We start from the raw sequence: 24016 nt of genomic DNA on the forward strand, positions 1-24016 counted from the left end.
ACGTCAGTGGTAGCTCGAGTGTGTTCTTTCCAAACAGGGCAGCATTTGAGAGGCAGCGTGGTAGGCTGGTAAAGGAAGGATTGATTAACTTGAACTTCCCTGGGAGATGGCTTTGGTCTATCTTCATCAGGCCTTCTGACAGCTGCAACATGACAGAGTGAGCCATGTGCTTATCTGAGAGCTCAGCAATATAAAGCCTCCCCAAGGCTTCTCACTGGCTGCTCTGCTGGGATCTTCATATTGGATCTTCTCTCCATCAACAGAGAAGGTGATGTTATTGTTCCTGGACCCATTTTTATCCTCACCCAGCTGAGGAGCTCCTCCAGTCTCTCGAACAGTCATGTTGTGCAAGCATCTGTTTTTAGGAATGTTGTGATATTGTTCATGTAGCTTCTTATGGCTGGAAGATGCTGTCCGGAGCCAGATCTGACTCCTCAGACCACCTATCTTGCACCGATGATTGCTGTGAGGCTCCTGTGAACAGGATGGGTGAGATTGAACAACCCCCTGTTGACTTTTTATAACACTTGTGAACCCAAAGTGTTATATTATCACCATCTGCTGGACTGCCTCTTGCCCCATCTTCTCCATCACTGCCATGCCATGTGTCAAGAGAAAATGTGTCGAGAATGTCCTGAATGTAGAGCAAGTATAAAATAGTGAAAATCACTAGTGGTCTCTGAAAGGTTATTCCAGTAATTTTCTATGTTTAAAAGAGGGTTTAAAGACAATTAGGGGATTAAAAGATGTAAAGATGAGGTTAGACCCTTCTGTATTCTCCATTTTATGCAAAGTATCTTTAAAAAATAACGGAGATTATTGTGCTTAACATTTTCTCCAGTATGTTGAGGGGGAAATTTCTGACTTGTACCTCTTGGCGTTACAAAAAAACGCAAAAGTGAGAAGTTTGAGGTAAATATTGTGTTTAATAAACAAACATCAGTCAGGGAACTGACATTAGTCTGGGGATGGAGAGGAGGGGGAATATAAAGCACAATGCACATGTGTAGAGGTGGGGGGACGTATTTATCTGTTACACAAGGCGCCCCCGTACAGTAGGAGCAGGAAGTTCTATATAACATACAGATCAGGATCCAAGTCTACGGTACAAAAACTTAGCAGCAACATGTTAACATCGGAGACCAAGGGGCTAACAAAGTAGTTTCATTTAGAAAAAGTCACAGTATTCTTTAAGCATAAATTTGTTAAAAAGGTAAAAACAGTTCTAAGCATCCTCTAGGGTCAATGCTACTCACAAGATCTGTGTGTGAAATACATAGGTAGGGAAATTATCTATACATTTATACTCTAATATAAAGACCTTCTGGTAATGGCACAGTACAAACTCTCAGGAAACGCGACAAAAATATACAATGTCTTCACGTCACATTTGCAGATTAAAATGTAACTAAGGTCTCTGGCAAGCACAATAGTTTCAGTGATCAAAAAAACAACTTCTCTTCAACCAAAATAAAGGACACCATTTTGTTAGTTCAGCTATCTTGACAGATTATGTCTTTTTAATACAAAAATAAGGACAAATATAAATTAATATATATTAAAAGAATCAGATTGATACATAGGGGATCTACTGAATAAGTACAGGTATTTATGATACAATAAATACTTGTCATTCATGACTGGGGGGGTAGATAAACAGAGTATTTAACCTGGCAGGTATTTATGTGTAACTCTTCTACAGGTGAGAGCGTTTGGATGTGTGTGTGTTGTTCAGTAGCTGTAAAAAACACCACGAGTTTGCTGTGTGTAGGATCGTGCACACAGTCTCAGAGGGTTCAGGAGGTCTGTTGAGGGAGTCTGCAGACTACAGTGGTGTTTTTTTGTGTCGTAGGGGGATCTATCACTGCCCGCTGGCTCCCATGCCGCAACGCAGCTCCTCCTAGTGGTGAGTCTGTGGTACTACCAGTTAAGGTTACTCCTAAAATGCACAACTCACAGACAGGAAGCAGGAAGTCTACAGGAAGCGGTCAGCCGTCAGTGACCGGCCAGTCCTCCAGGGGAAGAGACAGTGTGGCACACCATTGGAGTCATCATGACCAACGAAAAAGAAGTAAGGAAAAAGTCAACTCTTGTGTTTTTTTTTTTTTGTCTTTTTCTCCACTTCATAATAAAAAATAAGTCTGTTTTTATACTTTACAATACAATTCAACATCCCCACCGAGGAAGCATCAATCATCAGTCCAGCACTGACAAAAAAGAAACTCTTTTTTTAGTTGCTTCTCTTATTTTTTTGCCTTTTTTATGGGTTTTTAAAAAAAAAACAGGGATGGTGGGGGAAGGGACTGTGAAGGGTGATGGGTTTTGTTTCAGGAGGAATCAGGATCTTGGACAAAGGGGATGGGGGTCAAGTAAAACATATCTGGAGGGGAAGGAATCTGCCAAGGGTGTTGTCTCTTTTTTATTGATGTTTTTTTTTCTCTTTTTTTTTTTTTTTTTACGAGGAACACTTTGTACAGCCACACTTGACCACTTTCTCCACTTCCTGGACAAAAGAAGAGCCATCAGTGCACTGGAAGGTGTATTTCCTGCGTTTGCTGCGGAGGGGGGTGCAGCAGGTGCCCTGTCCTTCTGCCCCCCCTGGGCAGCTGCCCCGACACTCTAGGCGGGAGACCTTCTCCTGGGTTTGGCACGCCGCGTAGCCTTGCTGTCTCTGGTAGACATCTCGGACCCGTTCCCCTCTGCAGGCCACCTCTGCAGGCATGAGGAGAGAACAGAAAGGTAAGTAAGTTCTCCACACTTAGCTTTGAAGCGACAATGTCACAGTAGGTGGGTTTCCATTACAGATTTGTGTAAAAATTAAGGGATATTTCCAAATGTCAATAGAACACAATTGTGAGATGACTACATTTCCACTGAGTGTTGTTTTGCGACTTCTCATCTAGCGACAACATTCCAAAAAGCTGGTTTATTTCTATTGCAGAAGTCAACGTAGGCGTGTTATGGAAAAGGCAAGCCCCTGATGCATGGAAGCGGCCACTTATGAGGGCTTTCTGGAAGGTTATGGTCTACAATTTCACAAAGCCTCCTGCATCATGCCCGAGGGAGCCAATTCCTACCGACAAGCTCATAGCCATAGCATCATGTGACTTATAAAAGTGAAAAAAGTGTTTTCATTACATTTTTGCGAAATATAGCTTTTGCGAATCACCTGATATACCACCTCATGCGAACGCAAAAACTTTTTTGCGATAAATGGAAGTTTTTTAATAATTGACATTACATGACATTAGTCGTATGTAATAGTCGCAATTCGCAAATTAATGGAAACCTACCTAACGACAAAAGTGATCTTAATGGTGAAAAACAGCTAAACAGTAGCTCAACAAATCAGTGGACTGTAGAGAGGACAAGATGGAGGATTTTAAAATGTGTAAAGGTGAAGTATGATATACTGCAAAAATTTCAATAAACAAAAATATTGAGTGGTGCAGGAATGAGTCCCTGAAATGAGTTAGCATTTTAGCACTTCTGGTTCCAACTTCTCTAAGTCAATGGGGTTCAGAAAGGAGTTTTGGTTAAAAATATGAAATAAGGACTGTGGTTAACACTAGCTTAAGAGATTTTTAGGTTTTGACCTATGACATGAAGTATATCAGAAAATACACTCTTGTGAACTTTGAAGGTTTTTTCATGTTGCAAACAATTGACTAAATGATACAACAGCACATCATCAGGCTGAACACGGCTTTTCAGCCTTGTTGTGGTGGTGACGTTAAAGTCATGTGACTGTAGTATAATTGGTTTATAGCCTAATGTTAAGTTTTTACTTTTGGTGATTGCATTTCAGCTCCAAAAATTACTATTTGTGAATCTTATCTTGCTGAACAAAACTTGTAATTATCATAAATATTTGTTTACCACATAGCTTATTTTCTACAGTAATCAAAAACCAAGTGGAAAAATCCCATCGGTTTTGGAAAAGGGAACCAGGGTGATGCCAACTTTTGCATCAGTCTACAAAAAGTCATACCTGCATCACTCTATTGTGAAAAATTTGCTAGTACTAAACAACAAAATTTTAATAATCAGTACAACTTTATGAGAATTCTGAAAAAGTCAGGCCACTACAAAACAGCTACCGTATCAAAAAAAAACCAAACTCTGACATACAAAATAATGACTGCTGAAACTATATGAAACACATATGAATCAAGAACAGGACCTGGTTACCTTTCAAATATTTTAATACTAAATAGGGTGGGAGTAAGATGTGACCAGGCAGTCTCACCTGAGTAGTCCCCCGCGAGGGATTAAGAGGAAGCTCAGGAAATGCTGAGTTGAAAAAGCAGTGGGTTAGATGCGTTAATGCAGAGACATTAAACACTGTTAGATACACTCAAACAAGCACGGACAACAGAGCAGAAGCTTAGTAGAGGTGCTGCTAAGAGAAACATGCTTTCAAAGGCTTGTACTCAAAGATATTATCTTTAAAAGAATGTAAGTAGCCAATTTACAGTCAACACAGACAATTAATATACAGGCACATCCAGAATACGTGTGCATCTCCTGTAAACATGTTTTTCTCACCTCTGTCACATGCATCCCCTGTATATCCGCTGTTGCACTCGCAGTATGCTTTGCCCAGGCCTGACACTCTACATTTGCCATGTTTACAGCGAGACAGACTGCAGGGGTTAGCTGCATCCTGGTCCTGCTCATCACAGAGTACGCCAGCGAAACCAGGCTGGCAGCGACAGGAGTACGAGTAGGAGTTGATTGGAAGGCAGGTACCGTGGATACACCTGAGGATGGAGGAGAGAGAGAGACAAAGAAGATGAAGATGTAGACACATTAAAACAACTAGAATTACCATGTTGTGCTTGTGTGCCTCCATGAACCAGTCAAGTTGCACATACAGCTTACATCAATGTCTGTGAAAACACTGATGCTTCAAACACATCCTCCCCACAGCAGCACAGAACATCAACCAGCACCGATTCAAGGTGGACACCCAAGATTAGTGTCACCAGTTCAGTATCTGACCACGTCTCCCCTTCTGTTCCTGAGTTATGATGCTGAATAATGTCTGGAAAAGTATTTTTGTAGAACCTTATGATTTAACAGTGAAGTTGACCTTTGACCTATATATTTTTTTTTATATTTCAGAACTTCCTTATTATATCCTATTAGACATTTGTGTACATTTTTTTCACAACTAGTGTATAAATTCAAGTTATGACCAAAAACATATTGGGTGAGGTCAGAGTGACCTGTGACTATCAAATTCCTATCAGCTTATTCTTAAGTCCAAATGGAAGTTTGTGCCAAATTTGAGGAAACTACCTTGAAGCATTCTTAAAATATAAAGCTCAAAAAAATGAGATGGGCGCAAGGTCACAGTGACCTTGACCTTTTACCACCAAAGGCTAATCACTTCATTGTTGAGTCCAATTGAATGTTTTGAAATGTTTTTGATGTATCGTGTCCACATGAATGAGACAGATGTGGCCACAGTGACCTTGACCCTTAACCTACGACCACCAAAATCTACTAAGTTCATTGTTGAGAACAAGTAGACAATTGCACCTAGTTTGAGGAAATTTCCTCAAGGCGTTCTTGAGATAACCTTCTCGAGAATGGAATGGACAGACAGATGGACAATTTACCAATGCCTAAAGTGATGGCTATCGCTACCCTAGAGGCACAAAAAACACTCACTTGTTTCCGTCACAGGGGTTGTTGACTTGCTGGTCACACAGCGTCCCCGTCCAGCCCGGGTGGCAGGTGCAGGTGAAGCCACGATGCCCTGTGGGGTGGCAGTCACCTTGGACACAGGCGCCTCTCTGACAAGGCTGGCAGCCTGGCTCCACCCCGTGGCCCAGCCACTGTCTGGTGGTGCTCTGTGCAGTCCCAGAGCCCGTAGTCCCCATCCCCAGCCCGGCCCCCAGGTCTTGGAGTTTTCCGTTGACGTACAAGTTACGGAGGCAGCCGTGGAAGCTGGTGCCGTTGCGTCCACCTGAGCTATGCTGCAGGGACGAGAGACCCCCAGATGCAGAGGCACGTTCTGGCATACCTGGAGGAAGGCAGGATTAGAGCATCAACTTGCAGAGGCACATATCTAAGCTTATTTGTGTGCACAAAGTAAATGAAAATCAAATCCCATTTTCTTTATATAGTGATTTTTGTGCAAGATTGCAATGTGTGTTTCACACATGAGAGGATAGTAGATTAAATAGAAAGTCTAGTCCGTCTGGCCATCTGCCCATCCATTGTCTTCCTAGCCGGCCGCAGGGACAGAAGGATGAGCAGAGTACTTCAGACGTCCCCCAGAACATGCTTAAGGGGAAGCGCCCCAGCGCCCGAATCACCTAAACTGGCTTTTTAAGTGAAGGAGCAGTAGCTCCACTCTGGGCTCCCTCCAAATGTCTGAGCTCCTCACCCTGTCTCTAAGGCTGAGCCCAGACACCCTACAGAGGAAACTCAGTTTGGCTGCTTGTATCTGCAATCTCATTCTTTAGGTCACTACCCAAAGCTCATGACTATAGTTAAGAGTTGGAACGTAGATGGAGGGGTAAATCAAAAGCTTTGCCCTCTGGCTCAGCTCCTTCCTCACAAAGACAGTCCAGCGTGGCGTGTTAGGATTTTGTTTGTAAATGATAACTGTTGGGATGAATCTATCATCTGGCTGCATGATTTTATCTGCAGTTCATCTTTTTCTTGGGTTCTCTTGTAAAGAGAAAAGTATTTAAGCCAGCCAGTGACAAAATGCTGCAGTAGTTTCTCAGTACCTTTTTGTGAGACAAATGGCTGTACTTTGGCAAAACTCCTAAAACAAATCGAAGTACTTTCGCTGATTTTTGTGGGGTTCAAATGTCAAGTCAGGACCAAAATGCAGAACAAGACTACTTGTGGTTTGACATTTTGTGCCAGGGATTTTAAATTAGTCTATCTCTGCCTTTTTTTAAAAATAAAAAACAATTAGTTTTTTGGGGGGGTCTGCCTTATTTCCCGTCATTATAATTGCCACACAAAATGTAAAAGGCATTACTTAAAAAATATTTTGACCTGTGGTGGAAAAATGTATCTATCATGTGTCATTAACACACACATCTATCTTTGTGAGGACTGTTATTGACAAAAAGCATTCCCTAACCCCTTACTCTAACCTTAGCCATTACAACAAAATGCCTAACCCTCAAACCTGACCTACACCCAGTTCTTACCTTAACTATCCAACAGGCCTTTGAAGAAGTGAGGAGGAATAAAAATGTCTACTCTATCCAAAATGTCCTCACTCTGTTGGCTACAAACATCTTTTCGTCCTCACAATGTATTAAGTACAAGAATACACTTAAGCACTCACACACACAAGAAATTTAAACACTCATTCCTTACCTCCGAGGTAAAGCGGAGAATCTATGTTGAGTGTGGACTGTTTGCTGATGGAGTTGATGGATTTGGGCGGCCCGCCGTCGATGGACAAAGACAAAGTTTGGTCTGATGCTACCAACTCCACAGCGTGGAAGCTACCATCATTCACTGTCTCCACACTGCGAGAGAGAGAGAGCGTGGAGAGATTGCGTCTGAACATTTGTATCATCCATCATGTTAATGTTGCAGTTGGACACTTCTGCCTGTATGTGCATGTACCTGTATATAGCAGAGGGTGGGTAAGATCCCGTGTCATAGCTGACCCTGAGGCGTCCCCTGTACAGCTCCATGGCGATGTGATCATTGTCCCCTTTATACAACAACACGCCACTGTCCTCATCTGTGGCAATCTAAAAAACAAAACCAGCAGGATGTTCGTGTCAATGATCTCAAGTAAATAAAAGTAACAAACCAACAATGTAAAACTACTTCTGTTGCAAGTACCTAAATGTCCCACATTCAAACTTTAGTTATCATCAGCAAAATATATTCAAACCTGATATAACTATTATTTGGCCACTTGAGGGCAGCTGATTCATACACACTGACATATCACATTGTCGCCTTTCAAGCTGACATGTCCTACTAAAGTCCAATATTTACCCTCTCTACCAGGCCCAGGTTTTGCCTGTTATCACACATTTAGGTCTCTACAAGATACTTAAACAACAAGACTGCTGTGATCAGGATGTATGCTAATACATAAAAAGCAGACAAGCAGTAATCTCTGAGGCTGAAAAATTATGCCAACGTGGAAGTGCCAAAAACTGCAGTCCCAAATTCACAGAGTATAGCTGTAGCCATAGCTGTCACTATTTCAGTTTGTTTTCAGTTCTGGAAAAAAGAAAAAGTCCTGTTCAGTGTTTGGTTGTACTAAAAGATCTTCTAAGGAATGAGATGCTTGGTTTTTCCAGTAAGTACATTTTGTTTTAGTGATTTTAAGCGTGTTTTTTTGCTAGTGAAAAGTTGCATTGGCATAACAGTCAACAGTAGCTGTAAATGCATGTGCTAACCAAGCTAGCAGCTTGCTTTAAGGTTATCTGCATCCTCACAATCAAATATAGTCAACTCTGGCTCCAAAAAATCCAAGATGGCAACAGCATAAATGCCAAACTCGAGAGTTCAAAAAAGTCTGTAAACCAATGGATGACTTCACGGTGGCTAGTCCATTATTCTTTTGCAGTCTATGGGCACAAAGATGAGCTAGCTTTCCACCAACACCTGATGGATATGTAGCTCTTTAGCGACTGTGTTCACCAGCTAGTTACACACTGTGTCCTTGTTGTTAGGTGTCGAGCAGGTAGAGTATGCTGGGTTTTTAAAGCTTTTCCACTGAAAACAGCTGCCTACTGAGTCTGAAAATGTTGCTGTGAGAGTGGTGAGAGTGAACCAGAAAAGTTAAGTTGCGATCAGAACATCTAAAGACTGAGATGAGGTTTGGTACAAAGCTCACACCTGTAGGCTTATGTTGGTCTCTGGTGAGAGGAGACTGGAGGGAAATTGCAGGTAGGACTCGCGGTTGACAAAGTTGACGCTGACGAGCGTCTCACAGCGTTCGCCCTCATAACCGTGAAGACACTGGCATTGGGGGTCCGTTCCCATGACGACGCACTGTGCCCCATTGAGGCACTCGTGGTTGTCACAGGGGCTGGTGCGAGGAAGGACCATCGGGGGTGAGAACTCGCAAAATAACCCACTGCAACACACACACATTGCACAGACATTGAGTACAAGTAAGCTGTGTTTCATTATTTTTTGAAAGTATGATGCTGCTACATTAACTAGGCTATGCTGCAGCTAAGTAAAAAGTACTCCCAATCAAAGTTAATAATGTTCCTAAAGTGGTCTCTATTAAATGCCTTGTGAAAATTAAGTTCAAAAGACTTAAAACTTGCTTGAAACATGTAGTTAGTTTGAATACTAACATGTCTTTTTTTTTCTTTAAAATTATATTTTATTTGGCAAATCAGGGCACCAAAGTCATGAACAGACCATTTTTACTGGTTGTTTCAAGGACAATTTGACACCTAAAATTTGAGAATTGGCTTCCAAAAAAATTACAAACTACATTGTCCTGAGATCAAACCTGAATCCATCAACACAGACAGAAGAATTTGGAATACAACATGATAATAATGTAACTTTGAGGTGCATAGATTGATAGATAGACGGAAAGAGACAGAGCAATAACTAATAGTCAACACCAGGAGGAGCTCCTTTCACACCACACACTGCAAAGAAATACACATTTTATATGGTGTAAGGGAAAAACAGATGGTTTTTGGCAAAAGAAAAAAAAAACCCAGAACATTTTGCCATATTAAAGACTCAAGCAAATGTTGACACTTCAGTTTGGAAAAAGTCGGCAATTTAAAACTATTAATTTTAAAAGGCATAGTATGCAGCTCTATGTATGTGGAATCTTCTGCAGAAAGACTTAAAGCTGCACTCTTTGGTTCCTCAAGGCTGTTTCAAAGCTCTGTTGCAAGACTATTGTGTGTCATCTTCCACATCTGGGAGTCTCTTCAGCTGGTCTTTTAATTCATTTTTTTTTAATGGTTTACTTATAGTATATATTAGCATACTTTTTAGACCTTCCTTGTGGTAACTTATTTTCATGTTTTATATTGTCTGTTTTAGAGTTGTATATTTTGATTTTTATTTTTGTTCCATGATCTCAGTCTGTTGCTGCCCGTCTTGGCCAGGACTCTTGAAAAATAGATTCTTGATCTCAAGAGGTTGCTTTGGTTGAATAAATAAATAAAGTCAGCAACGCTAAAAATAAGATCAATATGTGTGAGTTCCTGCTGGGCTGTGTGCATTACCTGTATCCCTCTGGACAGACGCAGGTGTATCCGTTGACTGCGTCAATGCACTGACCTCCGTTCTGACACTTGTTGTCTTCACAGTCGTTATAGTCCAGCTCACAGTGCTCACCTACATAGCCCGGAGTGCACTCACACCTAAAACATATGCACACACACACACAGACACACACACACACGCAAAAACACAGAAATACGTATTGATGGAGAACTTTCATCCACAGACTGAGTAGCAGTTTTCATGGTTAAACATAAATTATACATTATATTCTTCCTATCCTTAACAAGGTGTCAGTATGTACAAAGAAAAGACACATCCAGGCAATGAAAGCTAAGTTTATGTTGTGTTTCCAGTTGCCTGATGAAGAGCAGCAGCTTCCAGGCTGCCAGGTTGATAACTTTATACAGCTTAGCAACGAGCGCACACACACAAACACACACACGGTAGCACAGACAAACTACACTGACCCGAGTACACTTCGCGAGGGAGTACAACTAAACCCAGGTTCAAATAAAATCTGGATAGGAAAGCTTATGAGGGAGCCCAAATCACACTCCCAACACCTCCCCTACACACCAACACACACAGAGAGCTTATCTCTGCAGGGAAAAACCAGCAACTCATTTATTTCAGTGTGAGAAATGTTAGTACTCAAATCTCATGGGAGAGAAACAAGAAAACACAGCTAACTCCACCAACTCTGCATTTGTGTACATGCGTGTGTGTGTGTTTGTGTGGAATCCACTCACTTGTATCCCTGAGGGGTCAAAATGCACTTTGAGTCGTGCTGACATGGGTTCAGCTCTGGAGCACAGAAATCCAGTTTCTCTTCACATAGCTCCCCTAGGAACACACACACACACACACACACACACACACACACACACACACACACACACACACACACACATACAAATCATCTCAACACCTTTTCAATACTTTGCATAACATTCAGAAAAATAATAAAGTGAAATTATAATGTGTAACACCTCAATATTTACAGTGTGTGCATCTTGGTATGCTTGAGCATCTCTGTGTGTGCACGCAGTGCTGTATGTATCTGTACTGCATGCACAGAAATGAGTGTGTGTGTGTGTGTATGTGTGTGTTGTATGGGTGTGTACACTGATGATGGATGACTCTCTCGTGGCCAGGACCAACACAGTGGTCTGATAAATGATCTCATCTCTGGGAATGTCACATTCCTGATGATATTCCCGCGTGTATCCTGACGTTCCTAAAACTCTGAACTCTGAATGAATCGCTGATGAGGCATCAGGGAATAAACCAATACTCCTGACAGCACACAGTCTACTCTGATCAATGAGAATGTGGGTGAGACGATGGGAGACGCATGTTGGTGTTTTGGAGCTATATATCTCAGCTATTTCTATCTCAGCAGTGATGGTACTGCCTCACTTACTTAGAAGCAGTCATATTAATAGATTATTATTGTTAAATGGAAATCCTCACATAGTTTATTATCAGACAGTGGGTGTCTTCGTGTCCCAGTCTATCAGTTTTAGATTGCATCAGTAAATGGCTTTAATAAGGAGGACCCAGCTGTCATTAAGAGAACCGGTCAGCGATTTTATGTGAGACTAACCAATGAAAAGTTGGTCATATTAGTCTTACTGCAAAATGATTATCTGTATATCATTTTCTCATCTATGTTACCTATATTGTTTTTTTCTCACATGCCACTACAGTAAATGAAGAATCCAAAAATGGAGAGAATTCTTGATGAAATGGAGTAAAAGGGGGTTGTGCTATAAAAACATCCATTTTATAACTCTCCGACACCTTTTGCAGTATAATCCAAGTTTCATTTATGGTAAATGGTAAACAGAGTGCCCCAGGAATCTCTAAAAGACGGAAATTAATTAGCATTTTAGCACTCCCAGTTCCCTTAGGGTCTGTGACTCACACAAGCTTAAGAGACTTTAACGTTTTGTTCTACCGCAGAAAATACATTAGTAAAATACCCCACTTGTGAATTTGGAAGCTCATGCAGGCAGAGTGGCTGCTCTAACCTGTTAACACGGGTACCGCTGCTGAATGCTTTGCTTTAAGGTGATATTTCAGGCGTGAAGTACTCCGCTGGTATGAAAACGCAGGTTAAAAGCCACTGTGGCCTTCAATGACGCACCGCGGAACAGTTAATCAGCATTGATTTTTTTAACGCGTTATTTTTTCTGTGATTAATTAATGGAAACTAACGTGTTATCTTGACAGCCCTAGTTTTGATATAGTTTTGCTGTGGTTAAACATGGATCCCTGACTTCAATTAAACAAGTTTTTGAATTCTTCGTTCAGTCTGGAGGCATGCAAAAAAAAAAAAAAAAAAATTCCTTCATGAATTCAACACAACACATAGTGAGTAACTGAAATACAAATGACCGTGGTGAAGCATTTCTTTATGAACACTTTTGAAGTGGTATGCTGTAAGTCCTACAGTTGTTATCACTGAGCTCTTTAAAATGTTTAAAAGATTTATGTTTCTGGAGGAACAAATGGTCTCGGGGCTGAGCGCCACAGACAGGTAGGGGAAACTGGAAAGTATTGAGAGATGGAAATACACCTCTTTGGGCTTGGTATTTAAACACACAGAATATCACCAGGCTTCTCCTTAACACTTTGAGACCTGGATCGACAACAGTTTTCTTGTGCCGTGTTCAGATGCCTTTCACAAACATAACACCTTTGAAACATCGAGCAAATTGGTTTGATGTCTTTCAAAAACATGGAAAAAAGGCAATCAGCAACTGGGCCTGCTTTTTGTGTTGTTTTTTTAAAGAAACAAGCAAATTTGCTCAGTTTTCAAAGGATTAAAAGTCAAAATGTTCACCTGAAACATTATGAAACAGTTTTGCTTCTGTAATAACATGTATGCATAAAGCTGCAAGCAGAATAACCACCAATATCTGAGAGGATGAATTTCAAACTCAGCAGTCTGTTTGAACTTCAAGCACATGCACTGCTGACATGGAGCGTGACTGCATACAGTGTGTTCAATCTGTGGCACTGAAGACCAAAGTTTTATAGGAAGTGTGGATAAAGCACAGGAAATGAGGGAAGGAAGCATAGGATGGAAGGAAGCAAGTAAGGAGAGAGGGACGAAAAGGACAGAGAGAAGAACAGACTAACCTCTCTCCACCTCATTGGTAGCAGCTGCGACCACAGAAAAAAAAGAAAAAAAAAAGACGACAGATGATAGAAAGCAGAGCGAGACATGAAAAAAGACACAGGACAGCGAGACACAGAAAGACAGAGAGAACACCGCCACAAAGGTTAGCAGTCAGAGATGATTAGCACAGTGCAAAAGCAGACAAACAAGCAGCAACAGAGCAGTGTTAGTTAGAGTATAACAGGATTTGTCTGCAGTTTAGTCCTCTAAAAAGCCTTCCTTGTCTGTGTATGTTCCACATTTCAGTGGACACAGAGCAGTTGCACAGTTGGTGATGTGGAGAAGTTACAATTTATTTTTTCAATATGCAATGTTGGTTGGCTCACAGCTGGAGCACCTCTGCAACTTGGATCTGCATTGGTGCAAAAGATAAATGGCTATGTCAGAAAATATTTGCTTCTTTGATAAAAGGTTAAAGGTATAAGTGAGTAAAATCTTCAAGGTACACTGTAAAATCTGAGAAGCTGATCTTACTTAAAAAAAATTAGGGAATGTAGTGCCTCGAAAAAGGTAAGTTAATATAGCTATTACTTCTATGTTATCTTTATATCCAATTGTTAAGCTTACTTAAAAAATTAGTTATATTTACCTAATTTTGTGAAGTTGCTGCAACTTAAAAATGGACTAAATTGACTAAAATCCATCTTTCAAAGTTTTAGCAACTTCAGTAAATGAAGTATTTATTAGCACTCTCTCTTTTTATTTATTTATTTATTTTATTTTATCTTCATTATTCACTTGATTAATCATCTTTATTTATATGATATTCTATTTATAGGATGTGCATGTGTATTGTATTGTAATTTGAGCTGCTGGACACCTGAATTTCCCTTTCAGTGATGAATAAAGTATCTTCTTATCTTATCTTGTATTGACTTACATTTTACAAGGCATAAGTTTCCAGGATTTGTTTTTTGTAAATAAGATCAACTTGTCAGATTTCACAGTGTAAAAGTTAACTACAACTCCCAAGGTGCATTTTTGCATGAGACATCTAGTCACTGAGTTAAAAATAATTTTACACAATGGTGCTTAAAACTGAGTTGAAAATTTGCAGCACAGTCTGGAGCTTAAATCACTTCACTTTTACTACTACTTGTATTAGGCTACATGTGATGGCCATTATCAATGGTTGTAAACCAAACTATCTGGATACAACTGGATAGAATAATAACAAATCAGAGCAACGCAACTTGTGATGTATCGTTGAGCGACATGAGCTTCCTAATTTTGTTGTATCACAACACCATGACAATAAGGCCTTTTTGATCTCTGTGGCCTGGTCGCAGACTTTCTCGAATTACAGCTAAACAGTACACTAAATTATGTTTCTGGAAACATTTGAGGTGAGAAATGCAATAATAGAATCTTGATTCATCAGTAATGGCTAGTTTGACAGTTTGATCTGAGTTTTGTGATTCTGGGACATTGTGCTGGATGGAGCACACTGGATGAAATTACGACTAATTTGAGCAGTAACATGTGTGACGTTTGGCTTTTTAAATCTGAACCGATGATGCCTCTCTATCAATCATTGAAACAAACGCGCCCCATATTAAAGTTGACTGCAAATCTGTCTTAATGGCAGGGGCACCATGTGCGTCTGCCAGACTAAATAAAACATGAACTAGCAGATTTGTCTGCTTCCCAAATACACAAAGTGGAAACGCAACGCAGGCAATTTGAAAAAGCCATACTTCAAAAACTGCAATGGAAACACTTTTTTGGTCACATGATGCTATGGCTATATGCTTGTCAGTAGGAACTGGCTCCCTCATGATCCAACAGGATCTACAAGAGAGGTCATTGCATCGCACAACTCTTTAAAGATCATCCGGAAGTTTTGAATCCACAATTCCTCTGTGAAATTGTGGACTATCACCTTCCAGAAATCCCTCATATGTGGCCGCTCCCACATATAAGTGGCTTGCCCTTCCATTATTGCTCGCATAACACGCCTATATTGCCTTGGATATGAAATAATGACGGCTAGTGCGGTGGCTGCAATAGAAATAAAGCTGCTAATGTTTTGGAATGTTATCGTGAGAGGGCAAATCGTTTAACATCACTCAGTGGAAATACAGTCATCTCGCATTGTGTTTAAGATAAGATGGAATTCCAGAACTTATTTAGTCTTCATAATGAGGCCCTGACAGAGTGCCATGTTTATTTGTTCAGTGATACTGACGGTAAAAATGTGAACAGAGAATACAGAATGGGGAATATTACCTGTGTATTCCGGTGAGCACATGCATGTGTAGTTGTTGATCCCATCGATGCAGGTGGAGTTGTTCTCGCAGTCGTTGTCTTCACAGTCATCGATGTTGATCTCGCACGCGTCGCCTTCAAAGCCCTCCGGACACACACACCTGAGATCACACACATACGTAAGCAGCTATCAAAGGATAAACACATGTAAGGCCGCATGCAAAACATTGACAACAGAAATCTCTGGGACACCTTTGGTTGGCAAAGAGACACACAGACACGGACACAGACACAGATACAGACACACACAGACACACACACACACACACACGCACACACACACAAGCACAATCCATGCGTGTGGCTCATAACAGCAGTGTCAGCTCCATCTACATATCCCCAGTAGAGAGTCATTATTCTGTTAACGTGAGCGTGCCTCAACTCTGTAACTACTACTCAGGTTTATTACTGCGTATACACACACACACACACACACACACAGAGCGGTATATTATGGGTCTAATAAAGAGCTCTTATGCGGCACACACTCGGGTGGATTAATATCTCATTATATAGTCAACGACAGCTCTTGACGATAAATATTCCACCCCCGACGCCAGAGAAGGAAACCAAAGCCTGCAAAGATGAAAATGCAGACATGGAGAGGAAGACTGATATGAAAAAGTAACAGAGTAGACAGACAGAGGGCAAGGAAAGAGAGGAACAGGAGGACATGTGATTTTGGGCCGGTCTAATTGTCTGTGTGGGCGTTTCAAATGTGCTCGGAGTGTGCAGACAGCTGTAAGCCCCCCTCCTGTTAATACTTAGCAGCCTAATGAAGAGGAGGTGATTCTCACAGCAGGGCTGTCCAGCTTGGAGACAGAGTGAGGACACAACTGGTCCCCTGAGCACACTCACGCCCACCTGTCATTGGCGGTGCAGCGGAGTTATTGATGGAATTATTTGCTGAGGGTCCACAGATCACATGTTGTGTCTATAGTGTGTTCTCAATAATCAGTGGTTCAATGGTTTATTGTTATCTCTTTTTTTAACTGTTGTCTGGTGTTTGACCCCCCCCTTTTTTTTTTTTTTTTTTAAAGCTCTGTTTATTTTCAAGGTGAACACAAAATATTAAATTTTTTATGGCCTGGATCTGATTGTTTTTGCTGCTGCAGAGATTATTCTGCTCAGTTGTGACAACAATTTACTAGCCAACTTCATTGCCAAAACCCGAGCATGCTGCAAGCACGACTGATTATAACAAGTTTACTCTTTGAAGCTGGATTAGGCAGTTTCATTTTGGCATCATTGGTCAAAATAAAATAAAATAAAATAGAAAACCTTTTGCATATTGCAATGATTGAACCTTCTCTTGGCTCTTCTTTCATGCTTTGGAAATCTAGCCCATGACAGGAGACTTTGATCAATCATAGGTCAATTCAGAGAGAGGCTGCTCCTATTTTCTGTTCTAGTAATGCAGATGCACATGCACATCCTTTCGGTGAAAGCCTGATTCAAGGGCAGAGAACCCTACAGGGAACGTTGCTGTTCAAGCACTGACAACAACTGCCTTCACTGCAAGGCAACCTAAAAGAGGAAGATGGAGTTATCAAAAAGAGGGTCTAAAACGGAGTCTGACAATAAATAAAATAAATGTCAACACGTCAACACCGAGCTTTTGCAGTCATGGCCCCTCAGCTCTGGAACTCCCTGCCTGAGGATCTCAGGCTCGTAGAATCAGTGAAATTTTTTTAATCACTCCTTGAACTGTGAAAGAGAGCCTTTCATTAATTTTAACACACTGTTTCTTTCAAACGTGTCTTGTTTAATTATCACTATTGTGATTATCTTATACTGTCATAGTATACTGTAATTTTTTTTATTTTTGTATTATCATAATTGTTTGGTTTATATACCTCAGTGCAATCTTCAGGACAGTTAGTTGCCAACTTTGCTTCTCTGCTTCACTGATGTGTTTTGTTTTTTTATCTGGAATCAACCATGCAAAGCACTTTTGACTTTGTTTCAAAAAGCACTTTCCAGATTAAGTTTTCTATTATTGTTATTATTATGTTCATTGTTATTATTACATTAGCAAAGCGTGTTTAAGTTTTGCTAACAGGAGTCAAAGGATCATGGCTGCAGCTTCAATTTCACATTTATGTAGATAACGTAAGCTAACACTAGAGACTCAAATCGCAGTGTTTCCTCTGCCGCACTCCCGTCGCTACAGACCAGCTCGCCAAGAGGAGAGAGGGCAGCAGCTCCGGAGACGGACCCCCACCCAGCTGTCGCAGCAACCCGAATCCAGCCAGTGCAAGGTCAGCCAGACAGCCCCAACTCTGCTGGATCAGCAAAGTTTCTGTTGCTGCTGTTGTGCAAATAAGACGCGGTGTTTTGTCACTGTTACCCCTTTTCCATCAACATGAAACCAGTTCTGTTCCCACACCTGATTTTTAAACATTCAGAGCAAGTGCGTTTATCATATTTTTCAGGTTGGAAAGAGATGAAGGAGTAGGCAAGTACAAAATTGTCAGAAAAAAAAGCACGCAGTGGTTTCATTTATGGTTGGTCCATGCTTGAATTTGAGTCAAACATCTGTAACATAGACTGTATATAAAGATGGACAACATGACAGTTCTCAATCGCCCCCAGGTGTCTGACTGCAGTACAGGTCATTAAGCCTGCCCCTCCATGTTTGTAAATTGGACATAGGCCAAACTAAAAACTCAATGTACACGCCAAATAAATGTTTCCCAAATCTGGTTTCTGTCACTGAAGGTAGTTCTCATCAGCCTTATGTTTGCTCAATTGATCGGTTTTATGATTAGTTTGGTTTTAATGAGTTATTCAATTCTACAAAAAGGGCATTTAACGCCATGACTGATAGCTGTGAAAGCCAATCCATGTGCTCCTATTCAATAGAGCTGTGCGCGATTGGCTGGACGGGTGTTTTGGGTGGAACTCCCCCACATCTCAATTACATCACCATCGCAAGATGGCAGAGCCCATATCTAATATTTTAACCTCACTTAAGCATAGCGAGGGTAAGTGGGGGCGTGTCATCCATCTTTATATAGAGTCTATGATCTGTAATCAATGTTATCAATGATTTTGCCATTACAATTTACTTCTTTGGTGCATTGTGCAACACTCTCAAGCCTCCTTACCACATAGTACTTGTACGCAAATACAGTTTTACATTGTAATGGAGAAAACAGACATTTGGTAGGCTTTTACTTTAGTCATCACCTTCATAGAGGTGGTTTCAATATCTGCTTTAATCATTAGCTGGTATTTGTTTAAACTGAGTGTTGAATGTGAAAATGTCTGATTTTACAGCTCCCTCGTGGGAGCTTTAAAAAAAGAAACTGTGGCAGAGAGTCGTTCACAGAGTTGCCCTCGTGGCTATTTAAATGTTAAAGGGGCACTCTGGCGATTTGGCATCACACTTCCATTAAGATGTGGGACCCACAAGAGACAGACTTAAGAAAAGAAAGGTCAAACCCATGAAACAAAGTGTCAATTTATCTAGTCTCTTAGTTTATAACTTTGATCAAGCTGCACAAAGGTTGGATCCTGTGATTCCCATAATGCAACTCTTAAGCGTCTTTAGGTAGACCCTCTTCGCCTGGTAGATGCTCATGTCTTTTCAATCTTATTTTGTGATGCAGGCTTTCTGTTGTATTTTTTCTTTGGAAACCTTCCCTCAGAGCTACAGATGACATTTTACAGCTTTCATAGAGTTGAGTGTCACTTCTCAAGGCAAGTAATCAAGTAATCTGATATGCAAGTATAAAATAGTTGGAAAGCCTCTTTAACATAACGCTTACACAGATGGTAGCCAAAACTAATCAGGTTAGAAAAAGCTTTTTCAAATAGTCTCACCAAAAGTTGCTCCCTTCTCCTTCCTTCAGGTGGCAGGTGCCACCATTCTGGCATGGGTTACTGATGCAGGCATGAATGGGCTCCTCACAGTTCTGACCCTACATGCAAACACAAACAAAGCATTTAGTGCTTCTATAGAACAGCTTATTATAAATGCAGTATTAGCATCTATTTTCATGGCGATGGGATTATTCTGTGCCCTTGTGACCAGCAGAGACTCTTGATCAGGGGCATATGGTCTATAAGGGGTGCTGGGCTGCCGCCTATCTTGTAATTCCAATACTGAAATCTATACTCTAATGAGAAATGCTGCCAAATTGGGCGATTTTCATCCCAGTTGGACAGCTTTTAGATGTATTATATTGGTAAAAGTGCAGACAATATTTTCAAAATCCATATCACCATAAAAAAAAGTCTTGTTATTTTCATCGGAAAAAACGTGCAGCTGTGGTGACCAGATTAACTCTGTAAAACATACATTAAAAACTGAAACAATTTTACAGGACAACCTGTACATTTTACAGTTTAACGCTATTGTAATTCAACTTTTAAACTGTTGTAATGACAGTTTTAAACTGTAAAATGTACAGGTTGTTCTGTGAAGTTTTTTGTTTTTATTGATTTTTTTTTCCGCAGAATTATTCTTGCAACCACAACTGCCACTTCTTTCCGTAAAAACAACAGGATTTTTTTTTTTTTTACAGTGACTTAGCTGGCTATTAATGATGTTTTTGAAAAAACATGGCAACACTGTGTTAGCTAGAAGGCAGGTCAAAGACCACAGGCGCACCCACTGGCTGATCAGACCAGCTAGAAGCAGCGTAATGTAAAATTACAGGAATATCTGTGGTAATACTGTACATATTTGTTAATTCAGGTATGTTTTATGAACCCCTAAAATATAAGATCGTCTGCCAGCCATCCCCAGTACCCCTGACACCACCACCTCTACCGTGTAACGTGATGCACAGAAACACCAACACATAACCGACAGTGTGATAATAATAACATCCAACTTTCCTAAACGTGGTTTCTGTGATATGAAAAACACTTATAGAATAATAATGTTCAAAAATAGAAAAACAGCCACAATACACAGAGCTACCTATGGTGCTTTAGCCCCACCTAATGGAAAAGTCACACCTTGCCACTGCTCTTGAGTACGTGAAAACAACCCTTTGGCTTTCCAAAATATGCGTACCTTAAATCCATAGGGGCAGGTGCAGCGGTAGTAGTGCACCGGGTCATTTGAGCAGGTACCGTCGTTCTTGCAGGGGCTGGACAGGCAAGGGTCACACTTAGCCTGGATACTCATATCTACTGGACCTGCGTGATGCAAACGCACACAAAACATACACAACAGAGAGACCATTGGCTTTATATCAGGTTTCACATGTTGGGGAGTGAGACAAGTCAGAGTACATAGGTTGACATACACTCAGACAGCTGTACATGATCAGGGACCTGAGTCTTGTGTCAATTCAATTTAACTCTTTGGCTGCAGAATGAAAATACAGTGTTTTTCCCAATTGGCAGCTGTGCTTTTTGACATTTCAATTAACTTTTATGCATGCAACATGCAAATTTGTGAGGAAAAAAAAAGAAAAAAAAAGTTTTTTCCCATACAATTAAAAGCACATAAGACATCATTTACAGGTCCATGACATGTACAGAGGACACGCATATTCCCAAATTTCATAACATAACATCAGGTTCTAACAGTCAGGACACACAGTACTGGTCAGAACATGAGGGCTGAATTGGAAAGAGAGCGGTTCACTTTTGGTGAGGGCTCAAAGCACGAGGAAAGCAGGGCCGGGGACTGTCTCGAGCAGCTGGGGACGGAGGGACTAAGGAGGAAGTACTGGGATATGATTGGCTACTTTACCTGGCACCAGGAAACCACAAGGCCCCGGGACTTCTACAGTGCGTCAGTTAGATTAGGTTAAAAATAGGTTTCAGTCATGTGGTCATGTGATATAATAAGTCAGAATGATGAGTTACAGCCAAAATCATGCTCAAGCAAATTTGTTGATGTTAGAGTTATTATATATTATAAGTTTAAATTGTAACATTTCATTGCTGTCCAGTGAAAACAATCACCAACTGCTGGAAAAAAACAGTAAAAAGCAAAAATGCAACGTACCAAATATTAAAACAAGGCTAAATTTTTCCATGAAAAGTTGTCATTTTGGTTTTCATTGGACACTTCGTAAATGGCAACTTGTGGTCTCCTCTCGGAGTCCTCATCAAGTGTGTGTGTGAATGCATAATAACAGTCTGCTTGTCTGTAAAGTATCTGTGTGCATGCATTTGTATTTGGACATCTCATAAAGTGCACACTAAACATACTGTGTTTGTCTATGTGTTTACCTGTGCAGGTGAATTTCTTGGATGGCGTGGTGAGCAGCAGTTTGTCGGTCATGTCACCGGGCCCAGCACAGCGGGCGATGCCAGGCTCCTTGTAGCCACTCTTCACCCAGTCTGACAGCCACTGCATGTGGCAGTCACAGTACAGAGGGTTGGCACCCAGAGCCCTGTCAGCCAGGAAGAGAGACAAGAGCGAAACCATGTTCAGTCATAATAACAGGAGGAGAACTCAGCACTTTATTTCACATCTGACGTGCTGGAACACAGAGCCAAAACAGAAGAAAATGTGTTATCGTCTAAATACAGAGCAAGCTGTGCATCACTGTCAAATTAAGTGAGGTATATTTCTACCATAAATAACTGAGACTGTGGTGGAGATGATTGGGGGTATCTATTTCACGCTGGTAGCGGTCTTGGCGGGAGTATTTCTCAAAGTTAAAACACTTCCCATAAAGTTTTCCTTGATGTTCCACAGCTCAATAAACAAAGTCTAAGGTAATTCTTTAAGGTAACTAATGGAGCATTGCATTAATCCAGGCAGAGCATTAAAGTCGCGCTTGCATAAGCTTATTAGCATCATCTGCTTTATTCATGCACCGCAGTGACTGGCTCATTCATCAGCTACTTGGCTTCCATCTAACTGGTAAGTAATCATATGCAGGAAGCTGTACGGCGCTGCCTTTATCTCTCGACTATAACTCCGCTGACAGTTTCATGCCAACACCTTTGGATACCTTCATCATTGCTGCTTGGATTGTTTGAGAAAGGAACAGCTGTGACAGATGTGTTAGAGTACTCAAAGAGGAACAGGCTTGTGGTTCTGTTATAGAGATAGAGGTAATATTAGACTTGCAGTCTGCAGTAGGACGTCACTAGAAAAAGCAGCAGCTTGTCACAAGCGCTGTCCATGGTGCTGATCCACATGAACCCCGGGGGGCATTCCCACCAGCAGGTAACTGAAAAGTTGTGTGCAGCCAATAGAATCCCTGTACTCTCTCTACAGAGAGCTTAGTGAACATCAGTGAATTGAGGAGAGAGCAAAGTGAAGTCAATTTTTCTGCTCTTAGGTGGCACATCGAATTTCTGCACTGTATTAAGTCTGCACTGCTGTTTTTGTAGTGAATACATTTAGCAGATTTCCCTTAAATCCATCATTTAGCAAAAGGGATAAATATTAGTCCAGTTTTGCTGTTGTTGCTACAAAGAGTGAAGCATTGCTCAGAAGAGGGAGGGACTCTGGAATCCCACCACAGATCACTAAAACTAGACTAAAAACTAAGGTGTGACCCAGTACCACCCACTTTGGAAGACTGGTATGAAATCATTTTGGAAAGATTTAAAATGGAAAAGCTGACCTTCTTTTTGAGGACCCAAAAGAATAAATTCCATCAAATCTGGAATAAATGGATTGAATTTATAACCCAGCTATGTGCAGACTTTGTATGAACCCAATACTGTTTCAACTTCTCCATCTTTTGGGCAGGACATGTAGCAATGTGCACTCCCTCTGCTCCAGTGTATATAGTTATGTTTAATTACAGAGCTTGGGGTGGACATGTGTACATGTTTATACAGTATGTGTAAGCCTGAAACTAATAGACAAGACAAGTACGGGGAGGTGTTGCATACGGTTATTGAAACTTGGATCGTCTGCCTTTGCAAAGTGTTTTTTTTTTGTATTGTAAAACCTGTTCTGAACTTGATAAATCTTGCCCCTGATAAATAATAATAATGCTGAAGCTAATAAAAGCCAAACTAAACAATAAAATCAAACTGAAACAAGCAAACCCAGTGTAGAAACTACCTGAAATTAAACTGAATTCAAAACAAAAAATAACAATGAAATGAAAATAAAAAAAAAACAATGAGACATACAAAAGTACAATAAATCTGAATCCCTCCATATACATATACCACCCTTTAATGGTAAATGCTATAGAAAAAATAGAAAGGAAAAAAGAGGAGAGCTGGGTAAAGGAAGTAGCTGAAGATGAGTTTGCCGCTTAGTTACTTTTGGCAGCCTGATACATTCACAGAGAAGCCTCACTGAACAGACACTTTCCTTTTTGGACGACGAGATAAGGCTCTTTTGTCATGATAATGTGTTTTTCCTTACTTTGCAATTCTATACGGTGAAAAAAGGTA

At 40.7% G+C, this 24016-nt stretch overlaps 1 protein-coding gene across 11 annotated transcripts in view; it reads right to left on the reverse strand.

Moving 5' to 3' along the window:
- Nucleotides 1–906: 906 nt before the first annotated feature.
- The window catches only part of slit2 (slit homolog 2 (Drosophila)), a 129432-nt gene continuing 106322 nt past the window's right edge, over nucleotides 907–24016 (reverse strand). For 4 of the 11 annotated variants that reach the window (XM_088075403.1, XM_088075400.1, XM_088075399.1 and 1 more), the window contains 14 exons: nucleotides 21875–22038; nucleotides 21390–21422; nucleotides 20703–20827; nucleotides 19502–19599; nucleotides 15635–15774; nucleotides 13366–13389; nucleotides 10968–11061; nucleotides 10218–10355; nucleotides 8848–9088; nucleotides 7612–7742; nucleotides 7357–7511; nucleotides 5680–6034; nucleotides 4549–4763; nucleotides 907–2712 (listed from right to left, as the gene is read on the reverse strand). In XM_088075403.1, coding sequence (XP_087931529.1) covers nucleotides 2456–2712; nucleotides 4549–4763; nucleotides 5680–6034; nucleotides 7357–7511; nucleotides 7612–7742; nucleotides 8848–9088; nucleotides 10218–10355; nucleotides 10968–11061; nucleotides 13366–13389; nucleotides 15635–15774; nucleotides 19502–19599; nucleotides 20703–20827; nucleotides 21390–21422; nucleotides 21875–22038 — 2170 coding nt within the window. In that variant the 3' untranslated portion in view covers nucleotides 907–2455. Of the gene's footprint in view, nucleotides 2713–4249; nucleotides 4294–4548; nucleotides 4764–5679; nucleotides 6035–7356; nucleotides 7512–7611; nucleotides 7743–8847; nucleotides 9089–10217; nucleotides 10356–10967; nucleotides 11062–13365; nucleotides 13390–15634; nucleotides 15775–19501; nucleotides 19600–20702; nucleotides 20828–21389; nucleotides 21423–21874; nucleotides 22039–24016 lie in introns of all 11 variants that reach the window. The other 7 variants (XM_042484929.2, XM_088075405.1, XM_042484930.2 and 4 more) reach the window with 4 other exon arrangements.

The sequence above is a fragment of the Plectropomus leopardus genome, chromosome 3 (assembly GCF_026936395.1).
Source record: "Plectropomus leopardus strain MGB_pleo_1.0 chromosome 3, ASM2693639v1, whole genome shotgun sequence".
NCBI classification, from domain to species: domain Eukaryota; kingdom Metazoa; phylum Chordata; class Actinopteri; order Perciformes; family Serranidae; genus Plectropomus; species Plectropomus leopardus.